This window comes from Panthera tigris, chromosome C2 (genome assembly GCF_018350195.1).
Source record: "Panthera tigris isolate Pti1 chromosome C2, P.tigris_Pti1_mat1.1, whole genome shotgun sequence".
NCBI lineage: Eukaryota > Metazoa > Chordata > Mammalia > Carnivora > Felidae > Panthera > Panthera tigris.
Window position 1 is genome coordinate 58,845,965 of NC_056668.1, and position 18,448 is coordinate 58,864,412.

At 37.5% G+C, this 18,448-nt stretch overlaps 1 protein-coding gene across 2 annotated transcripts; it reads left to right on the forward strand.

Annotated features, from left to right (window-relative positions):
• The first annotated feature begins 296 nt into the window (after positions 1-296).
• Positions 297-14,172, forward strand: GTPBP8 (GTP binding protein 8 (putative)). 2 transcript variants are annotated; one of them, XM_007098613.3, is made up of 6 exons: positions 297-694; positions 2,530-2,628; positions 5,696-5,826; positions 6,800-6,899; positions 9,068-9,186; positions 13,987-14,172. In XM_007098613.3, exons 1-6 carry the CDS (start codon positions 359-361, stop codon positions 14,066-14,068), a joined length of 867 nt encoding a protein of 288 aa, XP_007098675.1. In that variant the 5' UTR covers positions 297-358; the 3' UTR covers positions 14,069-14,172. The 2 variants fall into 2 exon arrangements, with proteins under 2 accessions (XP_007098675.1, XP_007098676.1); XM_007098614.3 differs by lacking the exon at positions 2,530-2,628.
• The last annotated feature ends 4,276 nt before the right edge of the window (positions 14,173-18,448 follow it).

An 18,448-nucleotide genomic window follows, 5' to 3' on the forward strand; every position in this document is an offset into this window, starting at 1 on the left:
CACCAGAGCTTCACACGTTTGCTCCTTCGTTTGACACTCAAGGGCCACACAGCCCAGGTATCTTTTCACCTCTGTAAACCGTTAAACGGCCTCCCCACAGTGATGCACAAGTCAAAGGCACAGTAGTCAGCGGGCCTGCGTGTGAAAGTCAACCACCAGCCTCCAATCCCCCGCCCCCACCTGCCTGCCCTGCGCCAGGAAACCCCAGCCCCCGTCTCCCTGGAATCAAAGCTCAGAAGGAAACGGGTGAGTCCAGATGAGACTACAATTCCCATCAGGCGTAGCGGGAGCGGGATCACGCACGCGCAGACCAGACCCTGGCCCTGTTGCCCAGCCGCGGGGCTTCTTGGAGAAGAAAATGGCAATACCGAGGCTGCGGCACGCCGTGAGGACGCTATTTGAGGTGCCAGCGGCGCTGCGGCGCTTGAGCCGAGCTTGCAGCACGTTCCACGCCTTCACCGACGTGCTCAGGCTGCCTAAGAGACAAATGACGAAGCTCGTGTTCCCACTGCGGGAACTCGAGCGGCAGCTCACACCAGACTCGAGGTTGGACCTTCACGTGAAGATCTTCGACCCTAGCCTGGAGGACATCTCCAAGGCGGAGGCCGTCTTCACGGCCACGTCCCGGAACCGCATCAGCTACCTCAGCTCCGCAGTGCGTCTCGACCACGCCCCAGACCTCCCCAGCCCTGAGGTGAGAGCCACCGCCGCCCTCTGGCCGTGAAGACTTGGACAGGCATATTGCCCTCACCTGTTCTTGTCACCGAACGGGAGAGAAATGTCTAGCTTCGTGTGGACACATATAGTTATTTTAGCCAAAAAAGCACATAGAGTTAATAGTTATTTTGGTAATGAATATAGAAGATTTTAAAATATTGTAAAAACCCAAACCAAGCGTACAAAAAAAAAAATTAACTGGCCTTTTATTATCGTTTTCCTTTTTAATTAAAGTGGGGAGAGCATGCCGAGAAAAATGAGACAAAGTGAGGAATATGAAAAGTATAATAGTTTCATAAATGTGGTGGTCCTTACCAATATGTAATTTTCACTCAAGCCAAAGTTCCGGCCGTGCAATAATAAGAATTATATATACATGGCAATGATGTAGATTTTTTTAAAAACAACTTTAGTGAAGTTGCACGAGTGTGCATTTTAGCCGTGTCTTGCAGACCTCATTATCTATTTGCAGTAACTGCACCACTTCAGTGGAAACTTTCCTTCTAATCAGAACGGTTATGGTAATTTATGTAGTCAGAACTAAGGACGTAGGTAAATCATTTAATAATTACAAGACAGCATCGTGTTTCCACTTAGGCTCTTAATTACTGGACTTTTTGTGTAATTTGTTTTTTAAAATTCAGTTTTACTTAGACATTATCATTGGATTTAATCTGGCAAAGCTTTTGAAATATATGCAGGACTCAGATCAATTCATGTTGAAGGACTGACCCCAGTCTTGTGAAATATATAGTGCCCCTGTCTCTCTGCACTAAGTACCACCCACTCATATTGATAAGCAGAAATGCCCTTACAGATTTCCAAAACACCCCCCCGGGGGGGGGGGTGAGTCATACTGCCTTCACTTAGAACCCTGATTGGTATTGTACCCCCTTCATACCATGTTAAGAAGCAGAGTCATGCATATTAATGGTTAGTATCAGGAACATTTTGTTTCTTTCTACACTATAGAGATCTAAAGGAGAAAAGCTTATTTGGAGCAAGAGAGGTCAAGAGGAAGGAATAACCTCGTAATTACAATGATATTGCAGTCTACTCTGGGAATTGCAGCGGGGAAATGCAGTTTCAGGCATGTAGTTGTACTGTAGAGTAAGTTTTGTTGAAATGCATGTAGTTTTTAACTTAAAAATTTGTAAATATGGAATGCTTAATGATGGTCACAGACATTCTTGAGTAGTATACTGTCATTAAAGGCACAGGTTCTGGAGATAGATGTCCTGAGTTCAGTTCCAGCTTCTTCACTTTCTAGCTGTATAATTTTGAGCCAATTATTTAGCTTCTCTCTGCCTCAAGTTTTAATCATTTGTAAAATGGGGATAATACTCTTACCTCCCTTATAGGGATGTTGTAAAAAGTAAATCAGAAAATTCACGTTATGTGCTTTGAACAGTACCTGGCATTGGAAATCATTCAATACGTGGTAGCTGTATGTTAGAATTTGAGGTTTGACTAAATGTAAGCCACCTCGTTTCGTTTTGTTTTGTTTTGAATGTGTATTTATTTTTGAGAGAGAGAGCACAAGCAGAGGAGGGGCAGAGAGAGACAGGGACGGTGGATCTGAAGTGACAGCAGTGAGCCCAATGCGGGGCTCAAACTCACGAACTGCAAGATCATGACCTGAGTCAAAGTCAGACGCTCAAGCAACTGAGCCACACAGGTGCCCCATAGGCCACCTTTTTACATGGCTAGGCAAGACAGTAGTTTGACAGATTTTTGCAGCTAATACAACATATAATAAAAATGTATATATAAACCTAGTATTCAGTTAGCTTCTTTTTTTCCTTGTATAAGGTGTGTTTTATAGGCAGAAGCAATGTTGGAAAATCCTCTCTAATAAAAGCCCTTTTTTCACTGGCGCCAGAGGTTGAAGTCAGAGTCTCCAAAAAACCGGTATGTTGAAGGAAAGGGATGGGGAGGTGGAATTTAAAAGAAACCGTATATTGAAATGTAAAATTGTCTGAACTATCTCTGAAATTGACTAAAATAACTAATAAATGTTGAGAGGTACAAGAAACCATACTTGCTAAGTTCCTAGAACAGGTCTTCTTCTTTTTTTTTTTTATTTTTTAATTTAATTTTATTTATTTATTTATTTATTTTAACGTTTATTTATTTTTGAGACAGAGAGAGACAGAGCATGAACGGGGAAGGGCAGAGAGAGAGGGAGACACAGAATCGGAAACAGGCTCCAGGCTCTGAGCCATCAGCCCAGAGCCTGACGCGGGGCTGGAACTCACGGACCGCGAGATCGTGACCTGAGCCAAAGTCGGACGCTTAACCGACTGAGCCACCCAGGCGCCCTTCTTTTTTTTTTTTTTTTTTAATGCTCATTTATTTATTTTGAGAGAGCACAAGCTGGGGAGGGGCAGAGATCAAGGGAGAGAGAGAATCCCAAGCAGGCTCCACACTGTCAGCACAGAGCCCAGCGCAGAGCTCACACTCACGAACTATGAGATCATGACCTGAGCTGAAATCAAGAGTCAGACGCTTAACTAACTGAGCCACCAGGGTGCCCCTAGAAAGGTGATTTCTTTCAAATAAGTAGTAAAGTAAGACATTTCATTAATGCCTGTATATTTCCCTGAAGAAAAAGAAAGTATGTCTGTATTTATTTTAGTAGTCTTGCAAGTTTCTTGAGGAAATCCTTTTGTCCAGATCTTTTCCAAAGAGTTGCCATATAAAGTGTTCTTTTGCCATTCTATATTTACTTCTTTAAGAGTGATTGTTTAGTTTTATGCTGATTTTAGAGGAAACTGTTTTGAATTATTTTTTTCCTCCTATAAGCTTTTATATCTTGCAAACTCCTTTTTCCCTTTCTTCCCCTATTCCCTCTCTCTTTATACATAGATATAAATATATATACATACATACACATATACAATTAGACAGACCCAGGTTTACCCAGGACCGAATTATGTGATTATGTCAGCTAGTCTGCTGTAGTAACTTTCTGTCAGTTTTTAATTTTCTCTACTTCTTTCTCAGTGATGCAGACTGTACCAATATCTAAGATACCCTTTCCTTATTTTTTTTTTAATTTTTTTTTTTAACGTTTATTTATTTTTGAGACAGAGAGAGACAGAGCATGAATGGGGGAGGGTCAGAGAGAGACGGAGACACAGAATCTGAAACAGTCTCCAGGCTCTGAGCGGTCAGCACGAGCCCGACACGGGGCCTGACGCGGGGCTTGAACTCACAGACCGTGAGATCATGACCTGAGCCGAAGTCGGACGCTTAATCGACTGAACTACCCAGGCGCCCCAGATACCCTCTCCTTAAAACTCACCCCCAGTTCCCTTCACCTTGTTATATATTCCCACCAACCTTGTGCTCACTGCCTCCCTTTCCTTGCATTGGAACCCTTCCATGAAGCTTCACTAGTCTTCTCTTGCTCCCCATTTCTTCATATAGTTGATTCCCTGGCTCCATCGCTGATGCCGATGATTGTTGTCATTCATGAAACCTCCTATGCTTACGCCTACTCTGTCTTACCAGATAACCCAGCTAAATTCTCATTTCTAGGTAGCGTGGTTCCCTACTCTCTATTAGAGAACAATGGAAGAAATGTATTCTTTTTTTAAAATTTTTGTTAATGTTTATTTATTTTTGACAGAGAGAGAGAGAGACAGAGCATGAGCGGGGGAGGGGCAGAGAGAGAGGCAGACACAGAATCAGAAGCAGGCTCCAGGCTCTGAGCTGTCAGCACAGAGCCCAATGTGGGGCCTGAACTCACAGACCGCGAGATTTCGACCTGAGCCGAAGTCGGACGCTCAACTGACTGAGCCACCCAGGTGCCCCTGGAAGAAATGTATTCTTGACATTCCTGATTTGTCATTTTCCTATGGATAGACACATCAGCTGATGGGAACCTAAGCACTGTTTTTTAAAATCTTTCCTCTGGAAGTATTTGTTCCAAGTTCCAAACAATTGACTTTTTAAATTTTGTATCTTAACTGTTTGTTTTCTGATTAATAGTGTCATTGGACACAAGACCATGACTTTTTATCATCTTTACATCATTTTAGTTTAACACATATTTTATAGTGTTGTATATGCTTTTAAAAAATGGTTTAATGAAAGCACAAAAACCATCTAATGAAACGTGCGAAAGATCTGATCCTAGGGAAGGAGTAGTCTCGGCGTAATAAACTATCAGGCTTTGCATCTAGGTTTTATGAAAAACTGTATGACTGACAGTAAGTATTTTTAGTTTAGCCAGTCTATGCCATAAGACAGAGAATCCCAAGCAGGCTGTGCCACTGACAGCAGAGAGCCCAATGTAGAACTTGAACTCATGAACCATGAGATCATGACCTGAGCCCAAGTCAGACATCTAACTGACTGAGCCAGCCAGGTGCCCCAATTTATTTCTCTTTAAAGTGGAGATCTGTTATTCATCAGAGAATATTAACTAATACAGTCACACCATTACAGGGTAACTTTTTATTGAGACAGAGCTAATGAAAAGACTCCAACATAATTTGGCTACATATTCTTAATCCAGAGTTCTTAAATCATATAGATTCTCTTAAAAATGAATTGGAGGGAAGAAGTAGTATCATCGAAGCTTATCTCCAGCCACTTCTCTTTTATCTTCTTTGTCTGTATCATCATCAACCCAGCTAGGATTATATTCATAATACTTAGGCTTTTAATAAATTGAATAAAAATATTTTGAGTCATTAAATATATAAAGGACACATATACCTGTATATATTTGTATATTTTAGTTAAAATATAGTGCAGTATTGGTTTCAGGAGTAGAATTCAGTGGTTCTTCACTTATATATAACACCCAGTGCTCATCACTACAAGTGCCCTCATTAATACTCCTTAACCATCTAGCCCATCTCCCACCCACCTCCCTCCATCAACTGTCAGTTCTCTCTTGTTAAGACTCTCTGGTGGTTAAGGACATATTTTAACAAAGATTTTATTTTTCCATTTATTTTATCAGGGGCACACAAAGAAGATGAATTTTTTCAAAGTTGGAAAATATTTTACATTGGTGGACATGCCAGGTTATGGCTATAGAGCTCCTGAAGATTTTGTTGACATGGTAGAGACCTATCTAAAAGAACGAAGGAAGTAAGGAAAAAATTTTCTTGTAAGTTTAATCCAAAAGCACGTTTTCATTAATGGAATATTCTGCACCGTATGACTCTGCATTATCAAGTGACTTCTTTTAGACGGTCCATTTTATTCTCATAATATTCTACAGTACAGCATGTAGGGCCAAGGTGTATACTGCTTGCTTAATTTTTTCTTGTAGATTAGCTTAATTTTAAATTTAAGTGTTTTCCTAAATTGAGACTATAACTAGTTTTTCAGCAGAGTGCACTAATGTTTTTATATCAAACTCTTAGCTGACTAATTTTGAAAATAAAGATTATTGGTTATTGTGGTATTTACCACATTTAGATAAACTTCAGTGCATTTTAAAAATACTTCTGACACCACATCCTCAGTAAATGTAACTTTCTTTGGTCTCCATAGGTAGTCAAATGGCAGTTTTATGTTTCAAGCATTGTACAACATATAGAGAAATTAATGTTAAACTTTTGAATTATAAAAAAGTATAAGTATCTTGCTTGTAGCTTTACAAAGAAACTAAGATGAAATATTTACACACAAAAAAATACAAAACATAATGTGTCTGGTTTCCGTTATTTGTTAGTCTTAAAATAATATTTGAAAATTTAGACGTTTTTGTGACAACATCGTTAATTGGCTTCATGTCTCTCCCACTAGAGTTCAAGCTTTTAAGGGAAAGGACTCATCTTTGTATCTAGTCTTAGGCAGAGGATCTTAGGTTCAATACATGGTATTAAAATAAATTAATATTTAGTAAATTTAGTTAATGAAAGTAACAGCATTGAGAGTTATTGGATTATAGAATGGACTTCCTAGTGAACTGAGAATTCCTTTTGCCTAAAGAAATTTTTAAATTTTGGAATGCAAAATTATTCAAAGGAAAATTTCTTAGGATAGTAAAGGCCAGGGGAGAAATGAATGAGTGTATTTTATATTGTCATTAATTTTTATTTCTGCATTCTTACAGTTTGATGAGAACATTTTTGTTAGTGGATAGTGTTGTTGGAATTCAAAAAACCGACAGTATTGCCATAGAAATGTGTGAAGAATTTGCATTACCTTATGTGGTAAGTGTTTCTTTCAAATCATAGTTGCAGTTAGAAATACCAGTTTGTGTGCATGTGCAAATGTGTGTGTGTGTGTGTTTGGTGAAAGAGCAGGTCTTGTCTCCGCAAGAGTCCCTTTTGACTAATCTTTTTGATTATCAGCCATTAAGACAAGTTCTGTGGTACTTTTATTCTCTTTTCTCTCCCTCAGCTTTAAGGTTTCGAAATTATAGTCAAAGTAAAGTATTTTCAAGTTGTGCTCTTCCCTTTCATTTTTTTGTGGCAATATAAATATTTGTCTAAAACATGTTAGTAGTTCTTTAACAGCAGTTTGGCAAGTAGTACTTACCAAAAATGTAAATGAAATTGCAACTGAAAATTCGCTAAAGTGATTTGCAATTTAAGAACCATTGCAAGAAAATAGGCTCCAGCACACACAAGTAGGATTTTTACATTCTTAAAGAAAACAAAATTTCTTTCAGGAATATCTTACCAAGGCTTTTTCTGTTGTTTGTCCTAGAATAGAATACAGGTTAGTAGGTTGGTATCCACATTATTTTGCTTTGTGAGTTTTGCAGATAAGATAGCACTCTCAAGTTTCTTTCTAAGGAAGAGTGAAGAGTCCATTGACTATAATTTGGTTTCAAAAAAAGTTAGGAAACCACTAAAATGTAACAGTGGAGTTGAATGCAAATCAAACCATGTTACTAGTCGGCAGCATTTTTGTATTCTTGGGGTTATGGAATTGGGGTTTGCAAAAGCTCTGTGAAGCATTAGTGATAACTAGTTAGTTATGAGAAGTCAAAGGTCTGATATAGTCCACATAGTAGAAAATACCCAAATAGTGCCAAACTGGTTTTATTAAGTGATACAGTATTCCTGATTTGGTATCATAGGTACCAGTTAGTGAAATTGTATATTTTTCTCAGTTCAACTTTAAGGAAATAACTATTTTCTTCTTTGGAAAAGAGCTTGTGATAGAGGAATTATGTTTCCTTTTAAATATCAGCATATTTAAAGATAATAATAACAAAATATATAAATAAATATCAGCTTTTTTGCTTTTATGAGGAAAGATTGCCATTTGGAGGGATTCACAAGTAGTTAGAAACCACACACTTTCTGCTTCTCACTTCTTTTACCATTAACATTTTTAATAACTGAAAAGCATAAATGATGAGTCAGGAAATATAATTTTATAGAAATTCCCCAGGAAAATATGATAGATCAAAGTCGTTTTAATTCATTTTATAATCATTCCTACAACTGTATCAGATACAAGATACAAAGAGCCTGATTTCTTTTTTTTTTTTTTTTTTAATGTTTATTTATGTTTGAGAGAGAGAGACAGAGTGTGAGTGGGGGAGTGGCAGAGAGAAAGGGAGACACAGAATCTGAAGCAGGCTCCAGGCTCCAGGCTGTCAGCACAGAGCCCAAAGCGGGGCTCGAACTCACAAACTGTGAGATGATGACCTGAGCGAAGTTGGACACTTAACCAACTGAGCCACCCAGGCGCCCCAAATAGCCTGATTTCTAGGGGTTTTTCTTAACATTATTACATGTAAGACAGAACCATTTTTTAGGTCAAAAATGATGATGTTGGCATTTTTATATAGATCAGCCTGATAATGCTCACTGTATCTTAGTTAACATGAGATATATAGTGATCATATGCAACATTTGTCATACATCAATTGCAAATATGACTCAAGGGTCCTTTTCACTGGTCTTGAATCCATGATATTATGGCCCTGTGTAGTTAAAGCACTATTAAATAGAAATACATAGTATATGCTTTATCCATTGTATACATGCCTTTTTTTTTTTTTTTTAATGTTCATTTACTTATTTTGAGAGAGAATCCCAAGCAGGCTCCGTGCTATCAACACAGAGCCTGATGCAGGACTCGATCTGACAAACCGTGAGATCATGACCGCAGCTGAAATCAAGAGTTTGACACTTAACTGACTGAGCCACCCAGGCACCCCAGTATATTGCATATATTCTTATTTAATATTCATGGTAACTCCTTTAGGGGGTGTTGCTTTTATTTTATAGATGAAGAAACAAGAGAGATTAAGAAACTGATAAGGATCTACTAGTTACTAAAAATTTGTAGTGAAAAATGTGCAAAACTGTGTATTAAAAGATACTTTATTTCTAATGCTTAAATATTTGTTTTCTTACAGATGGTATTAACAAAAATTGACAAATCTTCCAAGGGACATCTTTTAAAACAAGTGCTTCAGATCCAGAAATTTGTTGACAGAGAGACACAAGGATGTTTTCCTCAGTTGTTTCCTGTAAGGTAAGAGTTGAATTGTTTTTCTTACCTTTATGTACTCACAACCTTTAGTATTAAACAGTGTTTCTTAGATTGAGGTATTACTTAACATAAGAGGAGTTTGGAAAGCTATGCATTTAGCCATGATTTATTGGCACAACCCATCAGCACTTTTGTTTTTTCCTTCCCTCTAGTTTGTCTTCTTCTACAGGCTCTTGCTAGATTTTCCCTAGGTATCTTCATTTTCTTTCTGCCTCAGCCTAGCTCAACCCTAGACTACAGAGGTGAAAACTTTTTACTTCTTAAAATCAGCTAAATAGCAACCACAATATACTACCATGCTTTTCTCGGTTTCAGAGAAAAACAAATTATCTTTATGGTACAAAGCTCATTCGGGCTGTGAGGGATAAACATTTTTCTTTAAAAGGACCATATGTAAAGAAGAAATGCTTCATATAAGTTAGAATTAAGCACTGGTAGCAGACAAAATGATGATTTCTTTAGCTGGCAATTTTGAGCTAGTTGATGTCGTTTAGTGATGAAACATGAGTCTATACTTTGAGCATATACCTGGGATGTAGTAGGTAACTTGTACTAGAGCACAGACAAAGTGCCATTCCCGTATGATTTTCTCTCTCTTAACTTCTTTGTGGAAGGCACTATGGTATTTGCTATGAGAAATAATAAGACCAACTAATACTTGGTTGTATATAAAACTGTCCCGTAATCATTCATTCAAAGTCCTGCCAATCCAGATCACATTTAAATTGTTTGTAGTTGTGAACATTCCTGTCAAAATCCTTCATTCATTCATTCCTACAAAATGGTCTTCTCTCTTGACTTTCATTCAAGGGTTTAACCCGTTTATTTGTCTATATCCTATCTATATAATAGAGACTCCTAGGGGCAGGAATGAAATCCTACTTCTTACAGCCTTGAGCATTGTCATAGCAGGACAGCTGTTTATTCTGTTTAATAAGAAGGAAGTGAGACCTCAGCTAAAAAAGCAGCAAAAACATAAGATGGGCAGATTATGGCTTAATAGCAGCATTTATTGGGAAAAAAATTAAGTTTTAGTTGACTGTAAGCTGAATTTGAATTAACAGTATAATGGGGCTGGGGAAAAACTGACACTGTTTTCTTGACCTGTATTAATAGAATTATAGTGTCCCAAACAAGGGAATGATCAAGCAGTAGTCCCACACTGCTGTGAGCTATATGCCATCAGATGAGTCAGGTTAGGTTGTGACTTGACATTAAGAGCAACTAGAACTATCTGAAAACAGATGGTCTTGGGGAAGGTTACATCACTACATCACTCATAAGACTTACCTGATCCTCACAATAAACATCTCTATTTCTAGTTAAGGTTGCAAGTCAAAGAAGTGAAGTGAATTGCAGAGAGTTATCTGTTTAAATAGAACATGGGCTTTGGGGTCAGAGAGCCTTTATTTTGCATGATTCTTCTTATTTCTTGACCACAGATTTTAAAGTAACTTATTTCATTTTCTGAGCCTGTTTTCTCACTAGTGAAAATATGATTATTAGAAGGATTAAATACAATGTATTGTGACAGATATACACAGAGCCACATAATAAGTGTTAGTTTCTTTTCTTGCCAAAAGTCAGTCAGTAAGTGGCAGGGTTAGGCTAACAACCCAGGTTATCAGATTCCCAGTACTTTTTAGAAACATTCTCTTCTTGAGACATGTCAGCATTCTCTGCTGCATGACCTTGGAATCACTGCTGCCACAGTACTCACCATAAGTGACCAAGGCTCTGCAGAAGCCATACAACACTCAAAGGCGAAGACTTGAGATGCGGGATCTGGTGACTTTCAAGAACTTCACCATTCACTATACCATAGTGACCACATACAGGAATTTGTCAGACTGTATTCTGTACCTCTCAAAACCCAATTCAGAAAGTAGAGTTGTATACATTTGTTGGTCTTATGTGCATGACCAAGTCCTAGTCCATCCCTCTAGAAAGAAGTTTGGCCTGTTCACAAAATAATTATTATGAGAAAGCCCGGTTTTGTTTCCTTCTTTTCTTATATCATCCTTATAAAAGAAAGGTGGGAGTATAGTCCAGCAGGCTTTGGCCTTTAAGGCTGTAGGCAAAAGCTAAATGCTAAACTTCATGACAGAACTCTGCCCCAGTTGAGTAGAAATGTATAAATGGTGAAAGGCCCCTAAAGATTAATGCTGGGATCAGTCCGTTTTAATAACTGGCATGGAAGAAATATGTAAGTAAGTAGAGTGCAATTGCTCTCTATGTAGTGGGATTCCAAGCAAAGAGAATGTACTCCAAGAACAGAATTACAGTAGTTGACAGAAATGTTGCAGATGAGTTCAAGATGCCATGATTAGTGTGTGGACTACCCAGCTTGTATCTCTCCTTTAAACCATATAGCTTCATTTATGACCCAGGAATCATTATGGGCTATTTTCAAGCAGGCAGTTTTGGTTAAAAACTCTAAAATGCTGTACTTTATCAAGAACGGAATTAGCAGTGCAGTAGAAAATATTCTCCCTGTTTTATATATAGGTGTATACCAATCCTGTACCCATAAAAGTCATAGTGTATCCATAAAGTCCATGTATCCTGAGAAACCATGTGCTCACTTCTATGCTGACAAATGGATGGATGCATATGGATGGATATAGCAAGACAGGTGGATAATAACAGACATAGTAATGGTATGATGATTTTTAAAAATAATGAAAAAAAGGTCCAAGTTATCAAGGTTATTGAATCTTTGTCACAAAAAGAACAAACTAAAGAAATCAAAACTTTTAATCTGGGAAATAAAAACCAAAATAGAAGATGTTCCAGTGGCATTTTTCACAGAAATAGAACAATCTTAAAATTTGTATGGCATCTCAAATAGCCAAATCAGTCTTACAAAAGAAGAACAAAGCTGAAGGTATCATAGTCCCTGATTTCAAACGATGCAATAAATCTATAGTAATCAAAACAGTATGGTACTGGCATAAAAAAAGGCACATAGATCAATGGAACCGAATAGGGAGCCCAGAAATAAACCCACACACATATGGCCACTATGACAAAGGAGCCAAGAATATACAGTGATAACTGGGCATTGTCTTCAATAAATGGTGTTGGCAAAACAAGACAGACATATGCAAAATAATGAATGCAGTAATGAATACAATTCAGCCATAAAAAAGAATGAAATCTTACATCATACACAAAAATTAATTCAACATGGATTAAAGACTTGAATGTAAGGTGTGAAACGATAAAACTCATAGAAGAAAACATAGGCCCTTAACATCAGACTTGGCAATGATATTTTGGATGTGACACCAAAGGCAAAGGCAACAAAAGCAAAAATACACAAGTGGGACTACGCTGAACTATAAAAAGCTTTTGCACAGCGAAGGAAACCATCTTCAAAATGAAAAGGCAACCTACTGAATGAAAGAAAGTATTTGCAAATCATATATCTGATAAGGGGTTAACATCTAAAATACAAAATTCCTAAAACTCAATAGCAGAGACAAAAAAAATCTGATAAAATTGGGCAGAGGATCTTAATAGACATTTTTTCCAAAAAAGACACACACATGGCCAAAAGAAAAAGGTGAAAACATGAAAAGATGTTTAGCATCAGTAGTCATCAGGGAAATGCAAATCAAAACCACAATGAGATACCACCTCATACCTGTTAGCATGGCTATTATCAAAAAGCCCCCTTGCCCCCCAAAAAAGGCAAGAAATAACAGCCTTTGGTGAGAATGTGGAGAAAAGGGAACCCTTTGCACTGTTGATGAAATTGGTACAGCCACTATGGAAAACAGTATGAGGTTCCTCAAAAAATTAAAAATAGAACTGCCATATAATCCAACAATACCACTTACAGGTATTTACTTGAAGGATACAAAAACACTAATTTGAAAAGATATCTGCACCCCCATGTTCACTGCAACATTATTTACAATAGTTAAAAAATGGAAGAAACCTAACTGTCCGCCTATAGATGAATGGACAAAGAATGGGAACACACACACACACACACACACACACACACACACACACACAATGGATACAATTCAACCATAAAAAGAATGAAATCTTGCCATTTGTGACAACATGGGTGGATATTTGGGGCATTATGCTGTATGAAATACGTCAGGCAGAGAAAGACAAGTTACCATAAGATCTCACTAATATGTAGAATTTGAGAAATAACAAAACAAGATCATAGATACAGAGATTAGTGGTTGTTAGAGTAAAGGATGGGGGATGGGAGATATGGGTAAAGGGGATCAAAAGGTTCAAATTTCCAGTTATAAAATAAGTCATCAAGATGTAATGTGCAGCATGGTGACCATAGTTATTAATACTGAATTGCATATTTGAAAGTTGATAAGACAGCAGATCTTAAAAGTCCTCATCGCAAGAAAAATTATAATGATGTGACAGGTGGTGACAGATGTTAACTAGACTTACTGTGATTACTTCACGATATATACAAGTATTTAATCATTATGTTATACACCTGAAGCCAATGTTACGTGTCAGTTATACCTCGATTTAAAAAAAAAGCACTTTGTGAAGTAAAAGGCAAAGTAGTAATGCATTGAAATTTTTAGAATCCTGAAGGAAATCGATCTGATACTGTGAATCATCAGAATACAACAGGCTGGTGGGAGAGAGGAAATGCAGGACAAATTAAGACATTCTGTTTCATACATGGAACTCAAGAGGTTTTAGACAGTTCTTAAGTTGGGTGAAGTCAAATCTGTTACTATATCTGAAGTAAAGAAGAAAATGATTTTTCTTTTTTTTTCACAGTTCTGTGACCTATTCTGGAATCCATCTGTTGAGATGCTTTATAGCAAATATAACAGGAAATCTTAAGACTGATGGCCTGTAGTTTAGCTGAAGATTCAAAATTCTCTATGCCAACTGGAGTTTTGAACATCAATAATTTCAACATTTTTTTATATTAAATATAATTTATTGTCAAATTGGTTTCCATACAACACCCAGTGCTCATGCCAACAGGTGCCCTCCTCAATGCCCATCACCCACTTTCCCCCCTCCCCCACCCCCCATCAACCCTCAGTTTTGTTCTCAGTATTTAAGAGTCTCTTATGGTTTGCCTCCTTCCCTCTCTGTAACTTTTTTTCCCCCTTCCCTTCCCCCATGGTCTTCTGTTAAGTTTCTCAGGATCCACATATGAGTGAAAACATATGATATCTGTCTTTCTCTGCCTGACTTATTTCACTTAGCATAATACTCTCCAATTCCATCCACGTTGCTGGCCAGATTTCATTCTTTCTCATTGCCAAGTAGTATTCCATTGTATATATAAACCACATCTTCTTTATCCATTCGTCCGTTGATGGACATTTAGGCTCTTTCCATAATTTGGCTATTGTTTAAAGTGCTGCTATAAACATTGGGGTACAAGTGCCCCTGTGCATCAGCACTCCTGTATCCCTCGGGTAAATTCCTAGCAGTGCTATTGCTGGGTCATAGGGTAGATCTATTTTTAATTTTTCAACATTTTTTTTTAATGTTTTGTTTTTGAGAGAGAGAGAGACAGAGTGTGAGCAGGGAAAGGGCAGAGAGAGAAGGAGACACAGAATTTGAAGCAGGCTCCAGGCTCTGAGCTGTCAGCACAGAGCCTGACGTGGGGCTCAAACTCTTGAACCTCATGATCATGACCTGAGCTGAAGTTGGAAGCTTAAACAACTGAGCCACCCACGTGCCCTTCAACATTATTTTAAATGTTGTGTGTCTGTAATTTGCAGAAGGATCATTTCAGCTATAAAACTTGCATCTTCCCAAAGCAAGTATGAATTTGTGCTTGGGGGAAAATGTTTATAAATAATTTAATTATGCTGTTCATTAGAACAAATAGTGTTCTATTTTAACAGTTCCTATTTTAACAGGGCTCCTGTTTTAACAGACTGACAAACAAGAGCACATAGAAGTCCATAATATGGAAACCTATTTACTACTATGTAGAGAATGGTTTGCCGTGTTTTTATTGGGCTTTTGTCTTTTAAAGACAATGTCTATTACCTACATTTAAATAATAAAACGGACTAGGTTAAAAGGGGCTACTTTTCTATTAAGCACTATTGGTAGATGGAAGACCATTCCTCTCTCTATGCTTATAAGTTATCTTTTTTCTTAGACTTTGTATATATTCTTGATAAAATCTCAGTCCATGCTCAAACACCAGTCATTTCAGGCTGGGATCATTCACCTTCAGGTGAACACAGTATTCAGAATCAGAAGACCAGAATTCAAGTTTCAGTTCTAATATTTATTACATTGGGCTTTAGGCATGTTACTTGGTTTCTCTGCACTTAATTTATAATTCACAAAGCTATAAAGATTACAATGGTATTATATGCGTAAAGGATATCTTATGTTTTGTGTATTTTTAAAGTAAACCAACCCAAGAATACAGCAAAATTCAGATTTATCACAGAAAACCTGTTGTCATTGAGGAGATAACATTTTCTCTAATAAAAGGCAAAAAACAAAACCAGTTTTAAGTGAGAAAACTGATATTTACAAAAGGCAAGAGAAAAAAGTTAATGAGACAGTTTAGAATTGGTACAGTAAGATTCAGAATGGAAAGATAAAGCGTGAACAGAAAAGGTTTTTATGAAGATGCTATGGACCTATTCATGTAAACGGCTTAGCTTTTCAAAGTGAGGCTGAGTATTAAAAGACTACAGCAATAGCACTGGATAAAAACTTAAGGCTGTAAACAACTTTGTGACTTTTTTAGGAAATTCAGTATTTTCAGTTTTACAGTTGATAGCACTGGTTTATTCTAAAAGCGGTGTTTTAAGCTAAAAACAAAAACAAAAATAATTTTATGCAAGCATTCACAAAGTAAAACATATGGTGACAATAGAATGATCTTAGAAGTCGACATTTTGCTTGCCAGTGTCACTGTACTGCTTGTCTTAGCCTTTGTTCTCCTAAAAGCAGAGCCCAAGACAAAAGTTTGCATGCAGTCATTTATTTGGGAAGTGATCCCAGGGAACGGGAGCAACAGAGAGAGCAAACAGAAGAAAGGAAAATCAATCAAGGATGCAGGAGTTGGACATCACATAAGTACTAGTGCTTGATCTTGATGGACCTTCTTTGGAGCCTTATGAAATGTGCCTCTGAGTTGTCTTTGAAGTGGGAGAAGGTGGCTCCATGCCTCTTCCAACTTGTGGGTGCCCAGTGCCAAGAAGTTCCTTCAGCTTGTCAGAAGGAGCAGAGAGGAGGCGAAGTGTGGTTATCCACTCCTACTGTAAACTGTTGCCACAGCAGTGGCTGAAGGAAGAAGGCCAAGAGGATTTGGCATGGGAGATCTCAGCACAGTGCTATCAGGAACGACCTATTGTAAATGCTACCAGAACAGTAAAATTGATATTCACTCTGATGACACTAACAGTGGTTTCTAACCTAGTTTACTAGAAAGTTGTAGTTTGTATATTTTAGATTTAATTATATTATTATATATATTAGATTTCATTTTCACTAGAATTTTAAATTGTTTGGAAAGATTAACATCTAGAATACTGCATTTCTTACAAATATGTATAAATTATCACATTGTAGACACATGTGAGGCTTTTTTACTATTTCCCCCAGAATTCTAAGGATCAAGAGAGGGGGAAAGGGAGGAGATGAAGAATCTTACTCCAAAGAAACATTAATGAAGTACAGAAAAGTGTTAGGCCTGTAGTCCAATCCAGGCTTTATAGTGTTATCTCCTTAACTCACTGAACACTGGTTTTTCCAATAAGGGATAATCTCCAAAGTCTCTTTCAACTGTAAAAGTTTATGCTTCTTGAACAATAATGCCACTTCAGATGAAGCAATCCAAGCCCAGGGAAACTAACTCATTGGAGTCATAAACGAATAAAAGCAGAAGCAAGACTGGCCCTTAATTCTTAGAAACATAGAAGCTGATGGCTATTTTTAGACTTGTCCTGAATGAGTATTATCCATGTTTTAAGGTACTAAGTAGCTACTACCACTCTGTAGGAATCCAAGAAAAATATATACAATGAAAAGGGACTAGAAATTTATTAAGAACTTTGAATTAAATCAGGATATTTAGCAAGGCTCCAGGAAAGAAGCTAAAGCAGTGTTTAACTGCTTTGCAGGCTGTGTGCATCAAAATCACCTGAGCTCCTTGCTAAAAATGCAGGCTTCTGTCCCCAGCCCCTGGCTGTGTTTATCAGTCTTTCAGAAGGGAATCCACATTTTTAAACCACCCACCAAGTGATTCTCAAAACAGCCTCAAGTAGGAGAACCACTAGTGTAGACAAGTGGGAAAATGTGCAAAAAAACAATAGGGCTAGATAAGGAGTGGAAAGGAAATAAAATGAAGATGGCCGAGGAAAAGAAGGATGCGGTATATATGAGGGCACTGTTTTATTTTTCTCTACATCCATATATAACATAAAACTTAAGGCTACAACCTACTTAACAAATAGAATAGTACTGACCTAATTTTAGTAAACTAGAACACTTGAAAAATACATCAAACCTTGTATCATTGAAAACACGTAAGATTTATCCTCTCTGAGCAATGGTACAAACAGTATACAACTATCAGATGACAGCATCAGCACCAAATTATAAATTTATGTGTGGCCTCACCACTGGGTCTATTTTGTGTAAACTAAGCTTTCTTTTTCTTCTTCTTCTTTTTTTTTTTTTTTAACTTATTTATTTTGAGAGAGAGAGAGAGAACAGGGGAGGGCAGAGAGAGAGGGAGACAGAATCCCAAGCAGGCTTTGCACCATCAGCATGGAGACCCACAAAGAGCTCAAACCCACAAACTGTGAGATCATGACCTGAGCCAAAATCAAGAATTCGGTGCTTAACCGACTGAGCCACCCAGGCACCCAATAAGCTTTATTTTTCATTTGACTTCCTCATCTACTTCTTTTTGTTATCTTGTACTTCATGTATAACTATATGCCACCGTATGTCCTTTTGGAGAAAAGTCTATTTGGAATTAATCACTGGTACCCAAATAAATAAACCAAAAAAAAAAAAAAAAAACCCCAGAAACTTTTGGAGATCTTCAAAATCATTTTAATATGCCTTCCTGTGAGGTATGGTGAAAAGATGAAGTGAAATAATGGTTGTGACCAGTCCCTGATAATACACTTAGTGGCAAATTTTTTTAGTCCTTTTTGATGATTAATTCTAGCATATAATCAAGAATTATATGCACAGCCATTAGAAGCTACAAACCTTGGTGTTCAGAGGGGGACTT